The sequence below is a fragment of the Pseudochaenichthys georgianus genome, chromosome 20, assembly GCF_902827115.2.
Source record: "Pseudochaenichthys georgianus chromosome 20, fPseGeo1.2, whole genome shotgun sequence".
NCBI lineage: Eukaryota > Metazoa > Chordata > Actinopteri > Perciformes > Channichthyidae > Pseudochaenichthys > Pseudochaenichthys georgianus.
In genome coordinates this window covers 10126414-10149228 of record NC_047522.1, presented here as the reverse complement: position 1 = coordinate 10149228, position 22815 = coordinate 10126414, and the positions used below count along the sequence as shown (strand labels likewise).

At 42.9% G+C, this 22815-nt stretch overlaps 1 protein-coding gene across 1 annotated transcript; it reads right to left on the bottom strand.

The window, feature by feature from the left end:
* Positions 1–15449: 15449 nt before the first annotated feature.
* On the bottom strand, positions 15450–22448 carry LOC139435920 (putative nuclease HARBI1). Its single transcript, XM_071206981.1, has 4 exons — positions 22317–22448; positions 21880–21985; positions 18427–19096; positions 15450–15683 (listed from the first exon to the last, which is right to left on the bottom strand). Exons 1-4 carry the CDS (start codon positions 22446–22448, stop codon positions 15455–15457), a joined length of 1137 nt encoding a protein of 378 aa, XP_071063082.1. The 3' UTR covers positions 15450–15454.
* Between the last annotated feature and the right edge of the window lie 367 nt (positions 22449–22815).

The window sequence follows — 22815 nt, the reverse complement described above, 5'->3', positions numbered from 1 at the left end:
CCACACAGTCATGGTACCGTGCTCCAGTACCATCCCACACAGCCATGGTTCCGTGTTCCGGTTCCGTGCCCAGCAGCCATGTTTCCGGCTCCAATACCGGCCCACACAACCATGTTTCCGGCTCCAGAACCGGCCAATATAGCCATGTTTCCGGCTCCAGAACCGGCCCACACAGCCATGATCCAGGCTTCAGTTCCGGGCCATACAGCCATGGTTCCGGCTCCAGAACCGGCCCATACAGCCATGGTCCCTGCTCCAGAACCGGCCCATACAGCCATGGTTCCGGCTCCAGAACCGGCCCATACAGCCATGGTCCAGGCCTCTGTTCCAGTCCCAGCAGCCATGGTCCATGGTCCCAGCTCCGACTCCGGCTCCTCGTCACCTGTTGGCTCTCCGGCCGACGCCAGCTCCCCGTGTCCTGTCGGCGTACCGACCATCTCAAGTCACCTCTCAAGTTCCCTCTCAAGTCATCTCTCGAGTCCCCTCTCAAGTTCCTTCTCAGGTCTCTTCTCGAGTCCCTTTTCAAGTCTCCTCTCGAGTCCCCTCTCAAGTCCCTTCTCGAGTCCCCTCTCGAGTCCCCTCTCGAGTCTCTTCTCGAGTTCCCTCTCAAGTTCCTTCTTGATTTCCCTCTCAAGTCCCATCTGAAGTCCCATCTCTAGTCCTTACTCAAGTCTCTACTCTATGTCCTGTACCGTTGGGGTCCCGCCGACTACTGTTCTGCCGGGGGTCCTGCCAACCCCATGTCCTCTTTCGTTGGAGGACCAGTAGACACCTGTCTCGCCGGGGGTCCTGCCAACTCTATATCCTGTGCCGTTGGAGGTCCAGCCGACACCTGTTTCGTCGGGGGTCCTGCAGCGTTGGGGGTAGGCCTTTCACGATAATTAATTTTGTTGGACGATAAATGTTCCTGGAAATTATTGCGATAAACGATAATATTGTCGGCACCATTTTACATCACTGACATAATGATAATATATAATAATAATTCAAGTACATCCTGTCAAACAGAACTTTTTATTGAACATTGAAATGTGAAAATAATATTAAAATGTATATATAATAAATAAAACAAATTAATTAAATTATAATAAATTAACTAAATCACACACAACCAAAACAATAAATTAAATAAACTCAGGCTGGAAAACAGAGCTATATATAAATAAATATTAGCACATTGTCTCACAAGCAAAAAAAACAACAGTCAAGTGTACAGTCCACTGTCCATACAAAGACCCAGATGCCTCAACAGCAGGCCATATCCAAATCTGTTTTTCAAAGTTTTCAAGCAAGGAACAACAACATGTTTGCATTGTCGGGGAAATGCATCTTTGATTGTAAACTGTCGGGACGGTTGGGGCTCTTCATCTCCAGCTGGCGTGTTTGCTACCAGCTGGGAAAATGGAATGGGGTGGTTGTGTTTTAGGTGTAGTTTAAAATGTGTGGTATTGCCTGCTTTTGTCGCTACCTTTTTTAAACAAATGCAACACAACGTCCGGCTCATTCAAGTCCGTAGGTTCGCCTCGTTGATTTGGCTTGAATCCAAAATATTGCCACACCGGAGAATCGAGATGTGTAGTTACTAGGTTTTGTAACCAATTCCATTTAACTTTAAATTCCCTGTGAGTAAGTCACACGTTGTCTCCCGTTTGTCGCTATATTATTAATTTGGCTGCTACGCTGCTGCACGTGCACACGGAGTATCCTGACCTGGCTGTGTGTCAGCCCTGCCCCTCACAGCCTTGCAGCCACAGCGCGCCTTGCAGCCACAGCGCGCCTTGCAGCCACAGCGCCGCCTTGCAGCCACAGCACTCCTAGCTAAAATGCTGGTCACATCCTTATGTAAACGGCAATTTATCGAGCTCAGTCCATTTTTATTTATCGTACGATAAGTCAATTTATCGATTATCGCGACAGGCCCAGTTGGGGGTTCTGCTGAGGGTCCTTCCAACTCCATGTCCTGTGTCGTTGGGGGTTCTGCTGAGGGTCCTGCCAACTCCATGTCCTGTGTCGTTAGGGGTTCCACCGGATTTCCTGCAAACACCTGATCCTGTCCTGTTGGGGGTCCCGTTGACACCTGTTCCGGCGGGTTTCCTGCCAACTCCATATCCTGTTCTGTTGGAGGTCCCGCCGACACCTGCTCCGCCAGATTTCCTGCCAACACCAGATCCGGTCCTGTTGGGGGTCCCGCCGACACGTGCTACGCCGAGGGTCCTGTCGACACCAGCCCATGTTCCGTTCAGAGTCCCGTCTACGCCTGTCCCGTCAGGGGTTCCACCAGCTCCTGCTCTCGATCCCAGTGCTCCGGCGATCCAGCTGACACTGGAGGGGTCCCATTGCGGCATACGTTGTCCTCCGGAGCTGTCCCGTCACCGTCTTCTTGCCCGATCTTGTGCCCAGCCTCCTGAGTTTCCCAGCCGTGGTCTTCTTCCTCGAGCCCGGCCCCCTGACTTTTCCAGCCGCTGCCTTAGCCCTCATGCCCGGCCTCCTGAGTTTCCCAGCCGTGGTCTTCGCCCTCGAGCCCGGCCCCCTGACTTTTCCAGCCACTGCCTTCGCCCTCATGCCCCCCCTGAGTTTGCTTGCTGTGGCCTTCGCCCCTTTTTGAACTCTGCCTTGCCCCGGGCCGTCCGCCGAGACCATCTCCTGTTCCTCTGCGCTGTCGACCCAGACCCGTCCTCTGGACCCCCTCCACCCAGCCTTTTCAAAGTGTTGGACTTTGTTTGTGTTTTATGGACGTCTTGGATCCGTCCCTTGAGGGGGGGTTCTCATTTCATTTCATTTCAAACCTTTATTTATTCAGGTTGGTCCCATTGAGATCATAGATCTCTTTTTCAAGGGAGACCTGCAGCATATAGATTACACATGAAACATAAAACAATAAAGGACATTATACATTATATTTACAGGATACATAGTTATAGACATTTACAAGTGCCCATTGTATCAGCAAGCATTTCATTTTGCCTAGCTTTAAAAACATGCAGAGGAATGAGATTGCTCAGTTTCAATTCTTGCTGAAGATTGTTCCAAGCAAGTGGAGCTGCGCACATAAAAGCTGTCTTACCGAAGACAGTCCTTGCTCTTGGCACATCTAACAAGACTACATCATGTGACCTCAGACAATAGCTGCTTGCAACTCTGTGTGTGATCAGAGAGCAGATATAATACGGGAGTTTACCCAACAAAGCTTTATAGATAAACGTGTACCAATGACTGAGCCTCCGTACAGAGAGTGATGGTAAACCTGCCTTGGTATACAGTGTACAGTGATGTGTAAGCGCTTTACAATTCTGTCACGATCCTAATGTTATGTCACGTTTTTAGTTTAGTCTGTCTTGTTTTGGGTGTTATTTTGTAATTCTGTACTCCCTGTCTCTTGTCTTCCTTCCTGTGTGTTTCCTCCTGTGTCTGATTGTGTTCACCTTTTGCCCTTGTGTTTCTGCCTCCCCTGCCCAGCTGTTTCTTGTCCCGTGATTACCCCTGTGACGAAGGTAACTTCGCCACGGCTTCGGGCTGTGTAATCTTGCACATGGGGATTTGCACAGTACAGTCAAACATTGCCTATTTGCACATTTTATACTGTTCATTGATGTAGTGGGTATTAAATGAGTCAACTGTATTAAATTGTGATGTCGTCTGGCAGACGCTGGTCGGGCTCTCGGCTCCACCTGGAAAGAAAGGGGAGTTATAGCAAGAGCGCCAAAAGTGTTGGTTTGTGTAGATTGACAGCGGTTGAGATTATGTGCAAGGGATATGTTTAGTGTGTAAAGGTCACGATATATAAGGTGCATTAATGGTACAGGTTACTCCTATAACAGTCAACATCATAACACTCACCTCCGCCTGCTCTCCCGTCTCCGGTCCCAAGGTCCGTCATCGTAAAGGGTCCCCGGGGAAACAGCGGGTCCTTTTTATCGTTCCGGATGGGGTCAAAGGAGCAGGTTGGAGGCGGGGGTGATTTGTTATTAGGTACATTTGGCGTGTTAGTTTAGAACGGGTTTTCTTTTCATACCGTAATTAAATAGAATGTAAGTAAAGGATGTTTGTCATTCTCCAGTAAAGGATGTTTTGTGAATAACTACGGTCCTTATCTGAGCTGACCATCTCTGCACATGCCACCCCTTTTGGATGGTACGGGCCGATGGGTGAGGCTATAAAGGGTGGCATGTTGGGCTCATTTGGGGGGAAATAGTGTGGGAGACAGTCATTGTGAAATATTGATGTGGGCGACCAGGCACCAAATGATGAATAAATACCCACACCGGGTTGTATCAAGACGTTCTGCCTCTGTCTCCTTACTTGGTCGGGCCGCTCAAGTGACGTCGTTCACAACCCCTCTCTGTATTTAGTCTAGTCTTTTCATGTGTTCCCCTGTCGGTTCATTGTTTGTTCTTCCTGTCTCTCTCCATGTCAGTCACGGTCAGTCTTTCGGTAATGTTTTTTCCTTGTGCTTTCGTTTTGTTTCATGTCATGTTTTTTTTTTGTCATCGGCTTTTGTAATAAAGCTCGCTTTTGTTTATAGACTTTTACCCTTTTTGTAGTCTGCATTTGGGTCCTACCTTTTCCGTGATTCGTAACAGTGATCATAACAGAAGCCATCATTAAATTGTAGACCAATGCATAATTAAATACACAAAACAGCTTATATTATAGGTAAAGCAAGGCAAGGCAAGTTTATTTATATAGCACTTTTGAACACAAGGCAATTCAAAGTGCTTTACAAAAAAATAAAGACATTAAGAAAATGGCATTTAAAATCAGTCATTAAAAAGAAAAGCTAATAAAATAAACATTAAAAGAAAAAATACATGGATAAACATTAAAATAAAAAATACATGGATAAATGTTACAGTGCAGTCTAAGATATGAATAGTTCAATTAAAAGCAGCGACAAAAAGAAAAGTCTTCAGCCTGGATTTAAAAGTAGTCAGAGTTGCAGCTGACCTGCATGTTTCTGGGAGTTTGTTCCAGATATTTGGAGCATAATAACTGAACGCTGCTTTACCATGTTTAGTTCTGACTCTGGGGACAGAAAGCTGACCAGTTCCTGAAGACCTGAGAGATCGGGATGGTTCATAATTTAGCAGTAGATCAGAAATGTATTTTGGGCCTAAACCATTCAAAGCTTTATAAACCAGCAGCAGTATTTTTGAAATATATTCTTTGACACACAGGAAGCCAGTGTAAAGACTTCAGAACAGGAGTGATGTGATCCACTTTCTTAGTGTTAGTGAGGACTCGAGCAGCGGCGTTCTGAATCAGCTGCAGCTTCCTAATAGATTTTTTAGTGAGACCTGTGAAGACACCATTGCAGTAGTCGAGTCTACTGAAAATAAAAGCATGGACAAGTTTTTCCAAATCCTGCTGTGACATTAGTCTTTTAATCCTAGATATATTCTTTAGGTGATAGTAGGCTGATTTAGTAACTGTTTTAATGTGACTGTTGAAACTCAGGTCAGAGTCCATGACTACACCTAGATTTCTGGCTTTATCTGTTGTTTTGAACATTGCAGACTGAAGCTCAGCGCTAACTTTTATACGTTCTGCCTTGGCTCCAAAAACCATTACCTCAGGTTTTAGACACATCCAGTCATTGATTTGTTCAATGCACTTACTCAGTGTTTGAATTGGAGCATAGTCTCCTGGTGAAATTGTTACGTAAATGTGTGTGTCATCTGCATAGCTATGGTAACTTATTTTGTTGTTTTTCATTATCTGAGCCAGTGGTAGCATGTAGATGTTAAAGAGAAGAGGCCCCAAGATGGAGCCTTGAGGAACCCCACATGTCATATTTGTCAACTCAGATGTGTATTTACCTATAGAAACAAAGTTGTTTCTGTCATTTACCCCTCTCTGCCTTTAAGTAGGATTCAAACCAATTTAGAACTGTTTCCGAAAGTCCCACCCAGTTTTCCAGTCGGTCTAGTAATATGCTGTGGTCAACAGGGTCAAACGCTGCACTGAGATCTAATAATACTAACACTGAAGTTCTGCCACTGTCTGTGTGCCAACGTCCACCTTTTCCCCTTCCTTTCTGTAGCGTGACCACAAGTGCACGCTTGTGAGTCTACAATTATTTCAACATACATTTAACTATATTACACCATACTTACGTGGGGAGCGGCGGGAGGAGTTTCACCGCCGTCTCCCCAGCAAAGGGAAGGTGGAAAAGACGGAGGCGCATCACTTCCGTGATTTAAATAGGATGCAATTTATTATTTATTTTGTGTTTATTAATTATGGGGAATGACTGTTAAGAGGTAGTTAACCTGCGTATGTTTGGTGCAGATAGTTTCCTCATGTTTGAGGAAATTACATTTATGTTGACAATGTGGTTTATAGATAATTGTGTAACCGGTTGACGGTAAGCCTGTGGGGAGGGGCTATGGGTACAAAAGGGACGGTGTTGGCCCTGGAAGAATCATTCGGGAGATTGTTGCAGTGAAGGCAACAGCTAGAATGTATTTACTCCATGAGTAATAGACAACCAAATTTGGTAACTTTGATTTTGTTTATTTAAGTTATACTGTTTCAACTTTTATCAAACAGTATATATTCTTTTGTTGCTGTTATAAATAAAGTTTTGGAGCTTAAATCATCCGACTAAGCCTATGTTTTGAAACGGACAAATAGAACTCCGTCACAGTCATTAAAGACCTTTACAAGAGCAGTCTCAGTGCTGTGGTTTGGACGAAAGCCTGACTGGAACACATCGAAACAGTTATTTAAATGCAAGAAATTACTCAACTGTTGAAAAACAACTTTTTCAATGATTTTACCTAGAAATGGGAGGTTTGATATGGGCCTGTAATTGTTCATTACTGAAGCATCTAGATTATTCTTTTTTAAGAGCGGTTTAATGACTGCAGTTTTCAGGGCCTGTGGAAAAATACCTGAGTGAAGAGATGTGTTTACTAGATGAAGTAGATCTGAGGCCATGCAAGGCAAAACATCTTTGAAAAATCCCGTTGGAATAATATCAAGGCAGCAGGAGGAGGATTTCAGAAGTTGTATAATGTCCTCTAGGTTTTTATCATTAATCTGATGGAATTGTGTCATGGTGTTTGAATTGATGTTAAGTGGACACAGAGACAACACATTTGCTGTTCCTGATGCAGAGGCACTGTCTGATTTCCCGAATTTTATCAGTGAAAAAGGAGGCAAAATCATTGCACGCCCTGGTGGATAGAAATGCAGAGGCTACTGACACTGGGGGGTTAGTTAGTCTGTCGACGGTAGCAAACAAGGCACGTGCGTTGTTTTTGTTTTTGGTAATGATGTCGGAGAAGAACGATTGTCGTGGGTTTTTCAATTCCAAATTATAAAGGCCAAGTCTCTCTTTATAGATTTCAAAGTGAACCTGGAGATTTGTTTTTCGCCACCTGCGTTCAGCTTTTCAACATTCTCTTTTTTCTGTTGTCACGGTCATGGCCTTTCTCCATGGAGATATTTTCTTGCCAGACACTTCCTTTACCTTAGTTGGAGCAATGGCATCTATAACATTTTTAATTTTTGAATTAAAATGATCTACTAGCTCATTTACTGAGATGTTAGCAGGGGCAAGTGTGGAAGAAAAATTCTGAGTAAACATTTCCCTAGTATTTTCAGTTAAATATCGCTTTGTGGTTACCTCTTTTTGAAAATTTTTGTGAACAGAAATAGAGCTCTCAAAGAAAACACAGGAATGGTCAGAGAGTGCAACATCAGTCACCACAACCTTAGAGATATTCAGACCCTTTGAGATAATTAAGTCCAGAGTGTTCCCCTTATTGTGCATGGGCTCCGTCACATGCTGAGTCAGTCCATAGCTATCAAGAACACAAAACAGTTATTTTGCCCCTCTGTCCTGGGGGTTGTCAACATGGATGTTAAAATCACCAACAATGACTAGACGGTCAAAGTCAATACACACTATAGACAGCAGTTCAGTAAAGTCATCAAAAAAGCTTGCACAGTATTTGGGTGGTCTATAGATATTTAGGAACAGAGCTCGAGAGGAGCATTTCAGCTGAAGGGCCACATATTCAAAATAATCAAAGTTCCCATAAGATGTCTTCCTGCATTGAAGGGAATCATTGAACAGAATAGCAACTCCACCCCCTTTCTTATGCATTCTTTCCTGACTCATAAAACTAAAGTTGGGAGGGGTTGATTCGATAAGAACAGCTGCACTGTTATTTTGTTCAATCCAAGTTTCTGTTAAAAACATAAAATCGAGATTGTGCTCAGTGATAAAATCATTGATTACAAATGTTTTTCCTGCCAAAGACCTGACATTTAATAAAGCTAGTTTAAGTTTGTTAAACACACTATCAGTCATGTTGTTTGTAACAAGCTGTGGCTGACATGGAATCACTGCTAAATTAGATAAACTCACACAAACGTTTGAGCGCTTCCTGTATCTAAGATGATTCACCGCTCTTAATCTATTACCTATCAACACAGATATCGGCAAAGCTGCAGGCAGGGCCCCAGCATGTCCTGGAAAGAGTTGAGAGTGCCATACGCCCTTGAGCCTGGACCCAGCACATATCAGTAAGAGTTTGTTGCATTTTGCACACACACATCCTTATCAGGCTTCGGAGACTGCAGATGCTTTCTTGAAGGGAGGGGAGGTGGCACGTAGGCACGGTGATGGAGACGGGGGAGATGGTGCGGGGCAGTGGCGGCTGGTGGAAAATATATTTGGTGGGGCTAGGGGATAGAGTGAGTAAAAATTTTTTTTTTTTGGGACAAATGACCCCTTAAATTAGGACTTCTGGTGATGTAATGGCGCATTTCCAGTGCAGCGCGGAGCTCGCTTTAATGCTGCGTTCAGACCGGACGCGATGCGAATATTCGCTTCGCTCTAAACGCTCCTATCGCATTGCTCTAGTCGCTGGAGTTTCACCGCAGCTGTCAGCTGTGTTTACTCGCATCATCAACAAGACGCGCTGGCTCGGGAGCTACAACAACATGAACATATTTTACCTTGATTAAATTGTAATACACGTTTCTAAATGATGCCGACGTAACAACATACTGATACCGGTTAGTAAAAACCATGAATTAATGCTTTGACAAGTCTGCAGACAGACGGCAGGCGAAAAACCTTTTAGAATGCTTGTTCCCTGAATGGAGCTTGGCTAAGCTAACGCTATATATGCTCCGACCGTACACACTCACAACAACGGCCTACAGACATAAATAAACCAGCGACTGTATTCTCCATGACACAGACAGTCTGTGGTTTGTACTTGTTTAACTTTTGTCTAGTTTCTGAACAGATCGTATCTGTCCCCGGCTGTTTGAAGAGCAAGCATGTGAAACAAAAGATAGCATTTACCTGTTTGCATCCAGCTAGCCATGTGAGAAGCCTTGTTGATACGTTGTCTTTTTCACGAGCCTGCTGTGATATATACAAATCGGGTTGGTCCGGACCAAGGTCTTTAAGTATCAATTTATCTCCCAAACTTCAACTTTCAAAAGGATTGGAGAGTAGCTCTTGGGCGGACCGAGGCTCCGGCGACTCCACCTGCACATCATTCTCATCCAAATACTGCGTCACCTTGGTTACTCACGAGTCTAAAAAACAAATCACGTCAACGCACGTAAGCAACATGGGCGCCAACGTGAGCGCCCACGTGACCAAAATATTTGACGGCGCTGATTGGCTGAAATTATGTTTCGGCGGCACAGTTTACTATTGAGACTTTTGCAACCTGCTGGTTGCTGCTGTTTCGCTCGGGGGCTCTGCCCCGTAATGATAAACTAATGCCATGGGCAAGGCCAGGCAGGAAACAGGTGACTTATCAGTAACTTTAGACATCGTAACACCATTTTAAACGAGATTGTATTGTAGATTATACATTTTTGTGATACTAATTGTATGATATTTACCTTGTTCATTAAAAATTAAAATATAAAATATATATTTTTTTTAAATATATATTTTTTTATTTAATATTTATTTTTATTTTGTATCTGGCAAGAGGTGGGGCGGCGCCCCTAGCGCCCCTATGGGCCGGCCGCCACTGGTGCGGGGGTAGAGGACATGCTGCCAGGGGGGGGAGGTGGTTGACGTAGGCACGGTGATGAAGACGGGGGAGATGGTGCGCGTCTCTGCAGTGATTTTGGTGGGCGTCGTTGAGGAGCGGGGGTAAAGGACATGCTGCCAGCCCTGCGTATCGCCTCAGTTTGGTTATTGAACTCCAGGAAGGAATCGGTGCCAACCCTCTGTATCTCCTTCATGTGTTCAACGATCTCCAGGAGGGTGGGCGAGGGTGATAGGGTGAACGGAGTATCCTCAAAGGCGTTGACAGGGGGGGGTGACGGGCAGTGGAGACTCCTCCATGTGTCTCATAGGTCTCCCATAATCAGAACATTCCTCAGGCGGGTGCAGTGATAATTCTTCAGGGTTTTCTGCGCGATGTGTTGTGTCTTTCTCCTGTTTTGATTCCTCTTGCCGCTTGTCCTTGGCAGAGGGAACAGATTGATGACGCAGGCAGTTGAATATGTTAGAGATAAACAATTTCACTCCTGACTCATTCAGGCAAACTCCATTTGCCTTGAAAAGATGTCTGCGATCCCAGAAAAAGTAAAAATTGTCAATAAAATGGACAGAATGGTCAGTACAGGCAGTTGAAAGCCAGGTGTTCAGTGCAAACAATCTGCTGAATCTCTCCACTCCTCTTCTGACTGGCGGTAGAGGGCCACTGATGAACACCTCCGCATTTAGAGAGCTGACAGTTTCCAACAAACATTTAAAGTCTTCTTTCAGCACTTCTGACTCTTGTTTCACATCATAATTTGTTCCAATGTGTAGTACCACATTCTTCACAGTCGGATGTTCAGCCCCAATATGCAGGATCTTCTCAGCCAAGTCAGAGACCACATCCTTGGGAAAACAGAGTACTTTGGTGTTGTTCTTATTACACAGACCTTTTACATCTCTTACAGCAGAGTCACCCACAATCAGAGTTTCAGGCCCAGTCGTTAGCTTTCCCTCTAGCCTTTTACTTTTGGAGTAGCTATTGGTCCTTACCCTGCTGTGTGAAGAGGACGGGTTATCCAGGTCATCAGAAAGAGATCTCCGGTTCTCGGTCAGCGAAGCGTATCTGTTCTGGATTGGCACACTTGGTGGTTTAGGAGGATTGTTTGTAATTCTCCCTTTAGCAGCTGTCCACTGCTGTTTCCTAGTATGCGTAGGGGTTGAAGAGGCGCTCTTCCTGGGTGATAACAATGTAGGCCAGCCGGTCGCATCACAGATTTCAGAGTGCTGGGCTCTGTCTGTTATCCGTCCTCCCAAATCCCATGGAAATGATTTACTCTTAGGCTTTGCACCCAGAGAGTTCCAGGGAGGACTACCACTTGTAGATGTATTACCCAGTTCACAGCCCTCCTGTTCCTTGGAATCCTTGTAGCTGCTAACTAGCTGTGAGTTAGCATACCCTTCTCCATTATTTTGCAACACTGGTAAAGTGGTGTCATTCATCACTTCCACGTTAACTTCCAACCGTTGCATTTTCATTTCCAATACAGCCATCTTCTGTATAAGTTTGTGGAAGTCATCTGTAGAGAACGGAGGCATTTTGCTACCAACTAGCTTAAGCTAAATAGCATGCAGTAGCCTACCAGGCTTTAGCTGTTGCTAGGCCACGCTACTGTAAGACTGAGGTCGTCGTAAAAATGTTGAAATATGGCTGAAACCCTCCGTCTATTTACGAAGATGAACTGTCCCAGTGATAAGTTAATGTCCAGGAGCCGCTGCTCGAAGTTTTCAGAGAATAAGAATAGGAAAATCAGCATAAAAAGTAAGCAGAGACAAGAGCAAGCAGAAAAGCGTCTGCACTGTAAGAAAGATAAGGAGATCATCAATATATTATACATTAATAATTGTGTATTAGTTCTATCTTTATATAGAAAATTATACATTTAGAATCATATTTTGAGGCTGGGAAAGTCACATCGCCATGGGGCACAAACAGTTGCTATGACATGATGTTTTCTTCGCATTCTCAGGCATTCCATAAGGAGGGTCAGGAACTCACGCTTGGGACCACCAGTGTCCACAACATCCTCAGGTGGTCCCTCAACTGATATCTCATGAGAAGGGTCGAATGAGGCACATTTGAAGCCGCGGATTGCTCCATCCCACACATTGGCTCTATTAATATTGAACCTGCTGCAATATGTATTTGTTATTTTTGCAGAGAGTTCTGCAACAATGTCCTCCGCAGTCAGGTGTTCTGTGCTGGGAAAGACACACTGATGTATTATAATATTAAATGATGAAGCTTGTAATAAGATTTACAGTGAATAGAGAAATTAAGTGGTAATACAGTAGTAACAATTAATACCTTTCCTCTGCAGTTTGCTCCATTTTGTCTTCTGGCTCAGACTGTCTATCAATAATGATAGGTGCATACACATTGTGTAGTTGCTGCAGTGAGAAGACAGTTGAATAATTACTTTCGAATACATAATATGACAGTCATATTTACAAAAGGATGTCGATCCTCTTCCTGTTTTGTTTTTGTAATACATTGGGTTCTAAACTGACAACAGCACTTTTGTCATACTCCTGTACAATCCTTGTAAACATTTGAAATGGATGCAAGAAACAATATCTGTTCTTTGAAAAATAGTTGTGGGTGTTTTTTGTATAGTCTTCACTAAGATGTAAGATGTTGTAGGTGTCATTTGGAAATGTATAAAAGTATACTTTTTCTACACAAAAAAAAATACAAACAAACAAATGTAAAAATAATGATACATACCAAACAACTGTGTCACGATGCAACTGTCAACATCGTTTACCTATAGAAGTTGTTCTGACCCGGGGCAGATTGGACCTCTTCCTGGAATGGGGTTGGTTCTCCATCCTATTGTTACCCAGGAAATGAGTGCAGTTGATATAATGACAGTGTCATTAGCACACAAAGGTATTTATTAATTTGATGTTCACAAATTCAAACCTACATGGTATAATTACATTTTTTATTTATCCGATCAGACGCTGGTTGTGGGTGCCTGAGAGGTCTGATAAAGGTAAACAACAAATATATTCAAACTACTGTACTGTTAAAACATTCTGCTTCTTGTGGCACAAAATAATATGTTGACAATGTTTTATTTTACCCTGGCCACACAAATGACTGACTGAAATAAAATAGATTCACTTTAATTAAGAATAAATGCCACGATAAATCCAAACTGACCAAGGTACATTCTATTGTTGACCGTCCTTTAACTCTCACATTAGGATTTACATTGGGGCACAATAAACCAACTCCTCTCAGCACCTATAATATATCTATATGATGTCAAGAGTTACATTTAAGTGCACAATGCTGTCTCTTGACTTGCAAGCTCTTTTACCAAACAAGCAACAAGCTGGGTAAATATGACACTCTTTGTATAAAAACAAAACAAAACTTACCTTCTTATATATTGACTTTGTCCACTTCGATCAACTTTGGCCCATTCCCAAACCGCCCCCTACACCCTACCCCTACACCCTACCCCTCCGTTTGCGCGTTCACGCGGAGGGTCCGCCATATTAAGGGCTGGTCCAAAGCAATCAGGGCGGAGGCGTAGTGGGTTATAAAAGCCTCCGACAGCGAGTTTGCATGGATGCAGGCTTGATAATCTCACTCCACAGGTGTGCAACCGTTTTTCGGGCATGGAGGAAACAACGTCATACAAATGTGAGTTCCATGTGGTTATTTTTTTAAAGGATAAATAATACGTTGCCTTAACTAAAACATGTATTTATAAATCTACACGTGTTAATTTGATTTGCCAAGATTACATTAGATTTAAATTTTGAAGATGTACAAATCTAAATCAGAATCAAACTAACAACACATGTGTCAATTCATGTATCCATTCACTTACGAAATCGGTTTAAACTTAAGTGTGATTTGTAATTTCAGGGACTGTGGTAAAAACCAAGGCACTTATTGCTTTAAGAATGGAAAAGGATGACCTGTTCTGCAAAATACGCAATGCTGCAAAAGAAGCATGGGAGTGAGTTATATACTCAATTCATATTTTGTGCAATGAAAGTAATGAATGTGCACTGTGGGTCATTGCCTTAACACCAATATATATTGTTTAAATATTCTATGATAACAGGTCAATCATTAAGGAACTGGACCTTGGGCAACATGTGTCTCACAAACAGGCCTCCAAGAAATGGGAGAACCTAAAAAATAAATACAAGGTAAATGGTGTATTGTTATTGTAAAACATGTTTGTTTTTGAAAAAGCTGAACAAAGATTTCTAACATGCATTTGTTTGCAATAGGAACTTAAAAGGCCAAGGACTGGAACAGGGACTGATCAGGGGGAAGAAACCCCTGCAACATGGCCCTTCTTCATGGCCATGGATGAGGCCATAGGTGCAAGGCCTTCAATTAGTCCTTCTGTCCTTGTTGCCTCAGCCTTGGCAAACCCCACAATCCTCTTTGATCCGGAGGCTGCTTCCTGCTCCTCTTCCTTCCCCCCCCAAATGTGGCTGATGATCCAGACCCCTCACCACCCTCATCACTGTCTGAGGCTGGAACCACCCAGCAGCCCCCCCCAAAAAAAAGAAAAGGTGCTATGGGAGTGCTGGAGTGCCTAGAACGCGAGGCAGAAAAAGAGGACGAACGCCACAGAGAAATAATGCAGCACTCAGATACATTTCTAACCCTGTTCGAAAAAATGGTCGACAAAATGTGATTTATTTCCCCCCCCCACCATTGGCCATTTCTATGTTGATTATTGATGTTACTTAAAAGACTTGTTTTTGTTCGCTTGTATTATTTATTTGGAAGACAATAAACCTAATTTAACGTACTGTCCTTCATGTCTTCAATATTGTATGGGATATAGTAAATACAGGTAGACGGGTGATGAAGGTGACATTGCGTTTGCTTGATTGTTAGATGGCTACATTGTTCTGTGTGGGTTTCATAATGTAGAAGGAAAAGTTGTGCACAAAGTAATGGTGTGCATGGAACTAAAGTGTTTTTTCCAAAGTCTGAAGATTAACCCTGAATATCAGCATCTTAAATAAAGATATGTGTGTGCGCTTCATAGGTATAAGGCATTAAAATATACATGCCATTTACGGTCTTAATTGCTCATGTCAAACCATTTGCAGAGTTTCACTCAAAAACAAAAGTGATTGTATTAGAAGACCTGTGTTCATTTTCTGAACCTTTGCTCTGTGCTCGTGATTGAATGATCCAAGAGGTAAGGACATTTGTCTCCAATTTGGGATTATGCAGAAAGACAATTCAGGAAAACCAAGTTTGAAATCAACGGTGCACAGGTTTATTTTATTTCACCTCTTTTCTCTAAAGTGAGAAGTGGAGCTCACTAAAACAAACAAAATTAAATCAGGTATGTGTGCACATCATTTCAAAAACACAAGTTAACAGACAACCACGTTTTTCCAAAAAAAAACACAAAAAAACAAAGTTCATTAGATGTAATCGTGCTCTCTCAGGTGTGGTGCCATTTGGACAGGAGCAGAGAGTTGTGCAGCAATCCTGTTCCTTAGGTGGTGTCCAGGACTTTCCTGTCCACATGCTGCGGCAGGGGGAGGACTCTGGTCCCCATCTTCAGGGGGGAAGGCTTCAGCATCCTCAAGGACATCGTTCATGTCTATGCACAGATTGTGCAGAAATGCACAACATGCAATGATGTCAGGGCAACACATCCTCACTCCCAGGTCGGCCTATGTTGACGTTATGTCAAGTCCCCTGCCGGCTTTTTCCAACGCAAGGGGGGGGGGCCTTAGCGTCCATTTTCAACGCAAGGGGGGGGGCCTTAGCGTCCATTTTCAACGCAAGGGGGGGGGCCTTAGCGTCCATTTTCAGCTTTCCGGGATGTCCATGTGCTTCTATGGACGCTCATGGAAGCACGGCATTCGTTTGTGTCGACTGCCCTTAAAGGCAATGTGAGCGTCCATTCTCATTGGATAGCGGAGAATTGTACACCCGGAAGTAAATATTCCCCTTACTGACGATTGATTTTACAGTGATATCTGCACTACTCATCGACTAAAAAACACCAGATTATCCTTGTTAATTACACAACATTGATTGGTTTAAATTGTGTGCAATGCTTTTGTATTTTTCCCCTTCGATTCGGAGAAACAAATCTTTTTTCGGAGTAAAGGATGGCAGAAGACACTACACTACCCAGAATCCCCAGCTATCATTTCTCCCTGCAGAAAAAGAAAACATGGCCGAACTTCGTTTTATTCTGGGTGTAAAATGCCTATTTTAAAGTTAGTTTGGCCATTAAAATGCGTTTTGATGTCATTTGATGCGAGAAATATGAGTTGTTATTTCAGATTATGTGTGCAGTGGATGTACATGATCTTTAGTTTGCTAGTTATTACGAAGATTACTTCAGGAAATTGCGTCCAACGTTTTCATTGTTACCAAGGTGGTTGCTAGGGACGCTGCTATCGATATTATTTCTGTTATGTTGTGTAACTGTTTAATGGTGTTATCTTTATTGCTACCCCCTTCCCCGTCAATGTATAGTGTTGGTCCACAGCGCAAACATATTAGTTTAACAAAATCCGCATCTAAAGATACGTTATTTCCCCCTGTGCAATTCCAGTCTCACATCTCACAGCACATCGTCATTAACAAATACCGGAAACAGACCGAAAACATTTTTAAAAAATAAAATAATACCTTATTCCGAGTGTGCTTGCTTTTCTCTTTCAAAGTCATCACATAACGGCATTGTAATACACGGTTCGGCTGCATTAAATATTACATATCTGCCGTAGTTCTGTATGTATAGCCCTGATGAGAAGACAAACATGAGGAACTGAAAACGTGACGTGGATCATAAATATATCAGCCATTACACAACATCTTACATTTCTTTTCACACAATACGTCTCCTTGCCGTATCAACACTAATTCGGCTCACTTTTATATTTGATCCAATTGGTAGATAGGCTGTATTTACACCATAAAGGTGCACAGATGATATAAAGAGACACCTGGTGGTTAAAGCATGTTATTGAATTTCATTATTTTTATTATTAGATATTAATAGGATCCCTATAAAGTATATTCATTACTCGTTATTCTCTACTAATAGTTAATTAAAGACTGTATATAATGACTATTTTGCACATCCCGTTCAAGATTTCAAGATGTTCTAAGGTTTATTGACATATCATATAGGTATGGTGTAGTTCTGCACTGAATGAAAAACTTGGGTCGCAGGTTCCTCAACAGTGCATTACAAGACATCTATCAATATGTGTGCATACCTCCAGCAATGTTAACTATGTTGAAGCACTTATTTTAACTGATATTATACATAATGTATTATACTCTTATGATGTATGCAGATATTTCATCTCCGGCCTTGTCAGGTATTGAACAATCAATAAATAAAGAACACAGAATTGTTAAATATAAAACACAGAATTTGTGTGATTATACTAAATGATTTTCAAATAAACACCACTGCATATTTAACTGTTACACATGCTGATGTAACGCAAATGTTCCAACTTGGGATCAATAAAGTATATCTTATCTTAAGCTGATCGATGGCTATGCCATATTTGCAAAATGTGCCTCTGAACCTTGACAAGTGCATGTTTCAGGCTTATCAATTAATGTAATGTAATGTTATCAATTAACAACAGGAGGGGTCACAAACATAAGTCCAGCTGTTAAATAAAGCTCTTCTGACCTTAGCTGGCGTGTGGGTATATATATTAATACTGCCCATTATGGGCACCAGCAATTTTCACCCATTTATTAATTATATGTTTTAAATGTGAGTGTTTCCTGTCCCCTAAACCTCCAGGGATGTACACAGTTTAATACTGGCAACTTCTTATTATGGGAAATACGAAAACGTCTTTTAAAACTACAACTCCCAGTAGAGACGTGCCATAGAGAACATGTTGCGAAACAGAATAGCCAGCATGTGTAGTTCTGGGGACGGGGACGGGGGGGACGCGGTGGACCCGTTCAAATCCAGTTTTGAACAGTCTGCCGTGGTTCCATCCCATTTCAAGTGCTGTTCGAGGCTCGGTAACCCTCGGAGCACACTCTCCAATGACAGAGCTTGAGGACTATCACGGGGTTTGTCAAACAGAGCACATGGTGTAGTCCAAACGATAGCTGGGGATTCTGGGTAGTGTAGTGTCTTCATTGCCTTTAAGGGCAGTTGACACAAACGAATGCCGTGCTTCCATGAGCGTCCATAGAAGCACATGGACATCCCGGAAAGCTGAAAATGGACGCTAAGGGCCCCCCCCTTGCGTTGAAAATGGACACTAAGCCCCCCCCCCTTGCGTTGAAAATGGACGCTAAGGCCCCCCCCCTTGCGTTGGAAAAAGCCGGCAGGGGACTTGACATAACGTCAACATAAGCCGACCTGGGAGTGAGGATGTGTTGGTCAGGGGCAAAGCTTGGACTGACCTCCAGCGCTTTGAAAAGGGTGGCCCTCCAGCGAGCCTTCATCCTTCCAAATGCTCTTTCCACCACAGACCGAGCCCTGGCATGATGCCTGTTGAATCTGGCCTGCACCTGGCCGCGAGGGACCTTGTAGGGTGTGAGTAATCCCACTGGTTTTTCCAGGCAGGGATAACCACCGTCCCCAAGGAGGAACCAACCAGCTGGGGGAAACAGTGCCTGGCAGAAGATGGGGCTGTTTCGCAGTACTCTGGCATCATGAACGGAGCCTGGATAGCCGATGAAGACATCCAGGAATCTCCCAGTTGAGTCACAGATGGCCTGCATCTGGATGGAAGGAAACAGCTTGTAATTGATGTACTCCTTGTGGTACTCGTTTCCTGGAGGTTTGATGCGAATATGGCATCCATCAATCGCACCAGCAGCACGGTGAAATGCAGGACTCTTTGCAAGCTGACAGAAGCCATCTGCAATCTCTGGCAGCTCATCTGCGGTTGGCAGGGAAATGAGGGTCTTCAGGTTGGCCTTTATCTTCCCGGTGACGTGTTTGATGATCCTGTGGACCGTCGATTTGGGAATCCCGAATGCTGAACCCACCACAGAGAGCGATAGTCCATGGGCCAAGCTGTAGAGGAGAACAAACACCTCGATGTCTTCCCCTGCGAGATGGAGTTCATGACTTTATGAGCTGTTCATGAGCACTCATGAAACATTCATGAACAACTCATTATATGTTCACTTGTCATGTTCATGAACCAAAATTCTTAAAATGCTCATGAACCATTTTAAAGAGCAGTTCATGGAATGTTTATGAACATTGTTCATTCATATAAAGTTCCTGTTTTGCTCATGACAGACTTTTATGAGCAATTTATGAACTTTTCATGATCCAGCCAATCACAACATTATAATTAAAACCCCAAAAAGTGTGCATGAGTATTTCATGAACTTTTCATGACTATGAGCATTTCATGAATTTTGGATGATTGTGGCAAGTTCAGAATATTTTGGAATATTCATGAGCATTTTATGAACTTTTGATGATCAGTGTGATGTTTTTAAAGACCTCTTGAATATTCATCTACTATTTGAACATTTCTTTCTTTTTAAAACTTTTAATCTTAAAACAAAACAATAGTGAATTTGAAACTGAACATTATCTGTATTTATTTTGGTGACATTCATATCATTTTATGGTTTATCTGTACTGTTTGAGAAGCAGTACGAGTAAGTAGCGCCAAGGTGGAACCTTTGGCAGGTGAGCGGTGACATCTGGGTTACCTTAGGGGGGGACACTTCCGCCCCCTCCTCAGAAGCAATCCAGACGATCAACCGGATCCTGTGTATAATTATTGCTGCTCCACTTTTCTGTTTTCTACAGGTCAGTACATAATGAAAATGATCGATGTTAACTTGTGTGAATTAGATATGATGTTGGAGATGTTTAGGAGAGTGTGTCAGAAGGTTGTGAGCATGTTTGACATAGTAACGGTATTTTAAAAATACTAAACTGTCGGCAACAATAGATGCCATTTTCGCGGGCTTCAGCCGCACCTGGGTAAATGTGACCTGAGCGAAGGCTCGCAGGCAGGTTAGCTGCTGCGCACGGGTAATATGTTTTGTTTACCTGAGTGCAGTCTTGCAGGCACATTGCCTTGTTTTTTGTTTATTAACATTGACAGTGTATTTTTGTGATCTCCATAATATGTTATATTTGGTAAAGATAGATATATTGATAGAAAGTATTATTTGATAGCGTTATGTGTTTATAGATAACAACCTGTCCTTCACTGCAAACATAGCTGCTACCCGCTGCACAACATCAGGAGGATGCGTCCCCAGCTGACCCAGAAAGCGACGCAGGTTCTGGTCCAGGCTCTCATCATCTCACGCCTAAACTACTGCAACTCCCTCCTGGCTGGTCTACCTGCATGTGCCATCCGACCTGCAGCTCATCCAGAATGCAGCGGCTCGTCTGGTCTTCAACCTTCCTAAATTCTCCCACACCACGCCGCTCCTCCGCTCCCTCCACTGGCTTCTGGTAACTGCTAGAATCCACTTCAAGACAATGGTACTTGCGTACCATGCTGCGAATGGATCTGGCCCTTCCTACATCCAGGACATGGTTAATCGTACACCCCAGCACGTGCACTCCGCTCTGCATCAACCAAACGGCTCGCTGCACCCTCGCTGCGAAGGGGACCCAAGTTCCCATCAGCAAAAACACGTGGGTTTGCTATCCTGGCTCCAAAATTGTGGAATGAGCTCCCCACTGACATCAGGACAGCAGAAAGCTTACACACCTTCCGGGGCAGACTGAAAACTCATCTCTTTCGACTCCACTTCGAGCGATAGAACTATTAACTAAGCACTTATATACTAATAAAGGGCTGGCTTACCTAAAGCCAGTTGAGTAGCACTTGAAATGTTTTTGCTCTATGAAACCTGATGTACTTATATGATTCTGTTTTCTTCAAGTTTGTATTTTGTTGGTCGAACGCACTTATTGTAAGTCGCTTTGGATAAAAGCGTCAGCTAAATGCAATGTAATGTAATAATTTATATTGACTATGTTGAATTTCTCCTTGAGATACAGTAATTGACTGACAGACGGATAACTTAAATGGAGAAATGTGATGTTTGTAAAGTTCAGCTATTTGAATGTAACTGTGTACTTTGAATTTTGAATAAGAAGCATTCCAGACGATCAACCGGATCCTGTGTATAATTATTGCTGCTGCACTTTTCTGTTTTCTACAGAAATCATTTATTGTTGCTGTGGTACCCAAGCTTTTGGGACCCGTAACAAAAAATGTTGTGCAGCTGAGTGTCAAGAACTGCTTCAAATAGTGATAGGATTAATTGTAGTGCTCCACCTGTATACATGTATGTTTGTTTGGTAATTTGAGTAAAGTTCCATTGTGATTGACATAATTGTTGTTTTCTATGGTTGCCAATTGACCCACAGTCAGTGGTTCATGAACAGTTCATGAACAGTTCATAGCCAGCCATTGAATTATATTCAGTGACTGGGTATGAACTGTTCATGAAGTTGTTATGAACAGTTCTTGATATGTTCATGAACAATTCTTGAAATGTTCTTGGTTGAATATCCCTACACACTCACTGAAAACTCCATTTCATGAATTGTTCATGAACCTGCCTAAAACCATATTCCATGAATTGTTCATGAACCATTCCAGCACAGGAGTTTCATGAGTAGTTCATGAACTGCCCTAGTGCCATTTAATGTTCATGTCACTTTCATGAACAGTTCATCAACTTTGTTATGAGCTGTTTATGAGCTGTTCATGAATATGGTTCACTAATATTTCATGAACTTTTCATGACAAGTTCATGAACAGTTCACTATCATCTCACTGGGGTTGTCCCCATCCGTGGTCCTTTGGGGAGGAAAGCATCTGCACCAAATACACCACACTAGATCGCTTAACTCTAAAGTCCTTCTTTAGACAGGCTTCAGGGTTGGCGTACACGGTGAGAATTGGGGCAGTAGCATTGAGCTGCATGTAAAGACCTTTGCCCCCCTGTAAAAGACAAACACAGGACACAGTATTGTTCAATAACTATACTCCAACACACACACACACACACACACACAGCTCTGTAAACAATTCTGAGAGCAAGTCAAATTAACCTTTCCTTTTTTATTCTATAAACTACTGACAACATTTCTCTGTGTTGGAATTCTACAGACACTATACAGATATACACGTATAGCTTATAAAGAAAGACTAAATGAATGTATATCACAATATATCTAAATATCTATTTGTATTACACATACAAAGTTCATAGGCTACTATATAAGAAATAAAGTGAAGATAATTGTTGTATTGGCAATATTGAAATGTTTACCTGCCACTGGCACATCACTAAAATGCGCCTCAACCTTCTGCGCCTTCTGTTGGATCTTGCCATTGCACCCGCTAACAGGCGACGGATAGCAATGCAGGTCAATGCAGCCGACAGATGTGGGTTGGACACCATGACGTCCGTTTCCTGCGGAGAGAGGGGAGGCCGTCCCAAAGCTTGCCGCTGTATTTATACCTTTAACCCTTAATGGAGGGAACTTCATTCAGCTGTGAGTGTGCCTACAGACGGAGTTCACTCCGTCACGGAGGAGGAGGGTCGAGGGAGTGGTTTGGGATTGGGCCTTTGTTTCCTCCGGCTTCAATTTCCATCACTCTCGTTCGTTCTCTCTATGTCTGGTCAGACATCAATCTGTTCGACGTAACGCGCCCCCTAGAGGCCTGGAGCATTGTGTGTTTTTGGGTTTGTATGTGTTTTGGGGTTTGTATGTGTTTTTGACTTTGCATATCGTTTTTGTATTTGCAGCGTTTTTCTGTTGCATTTG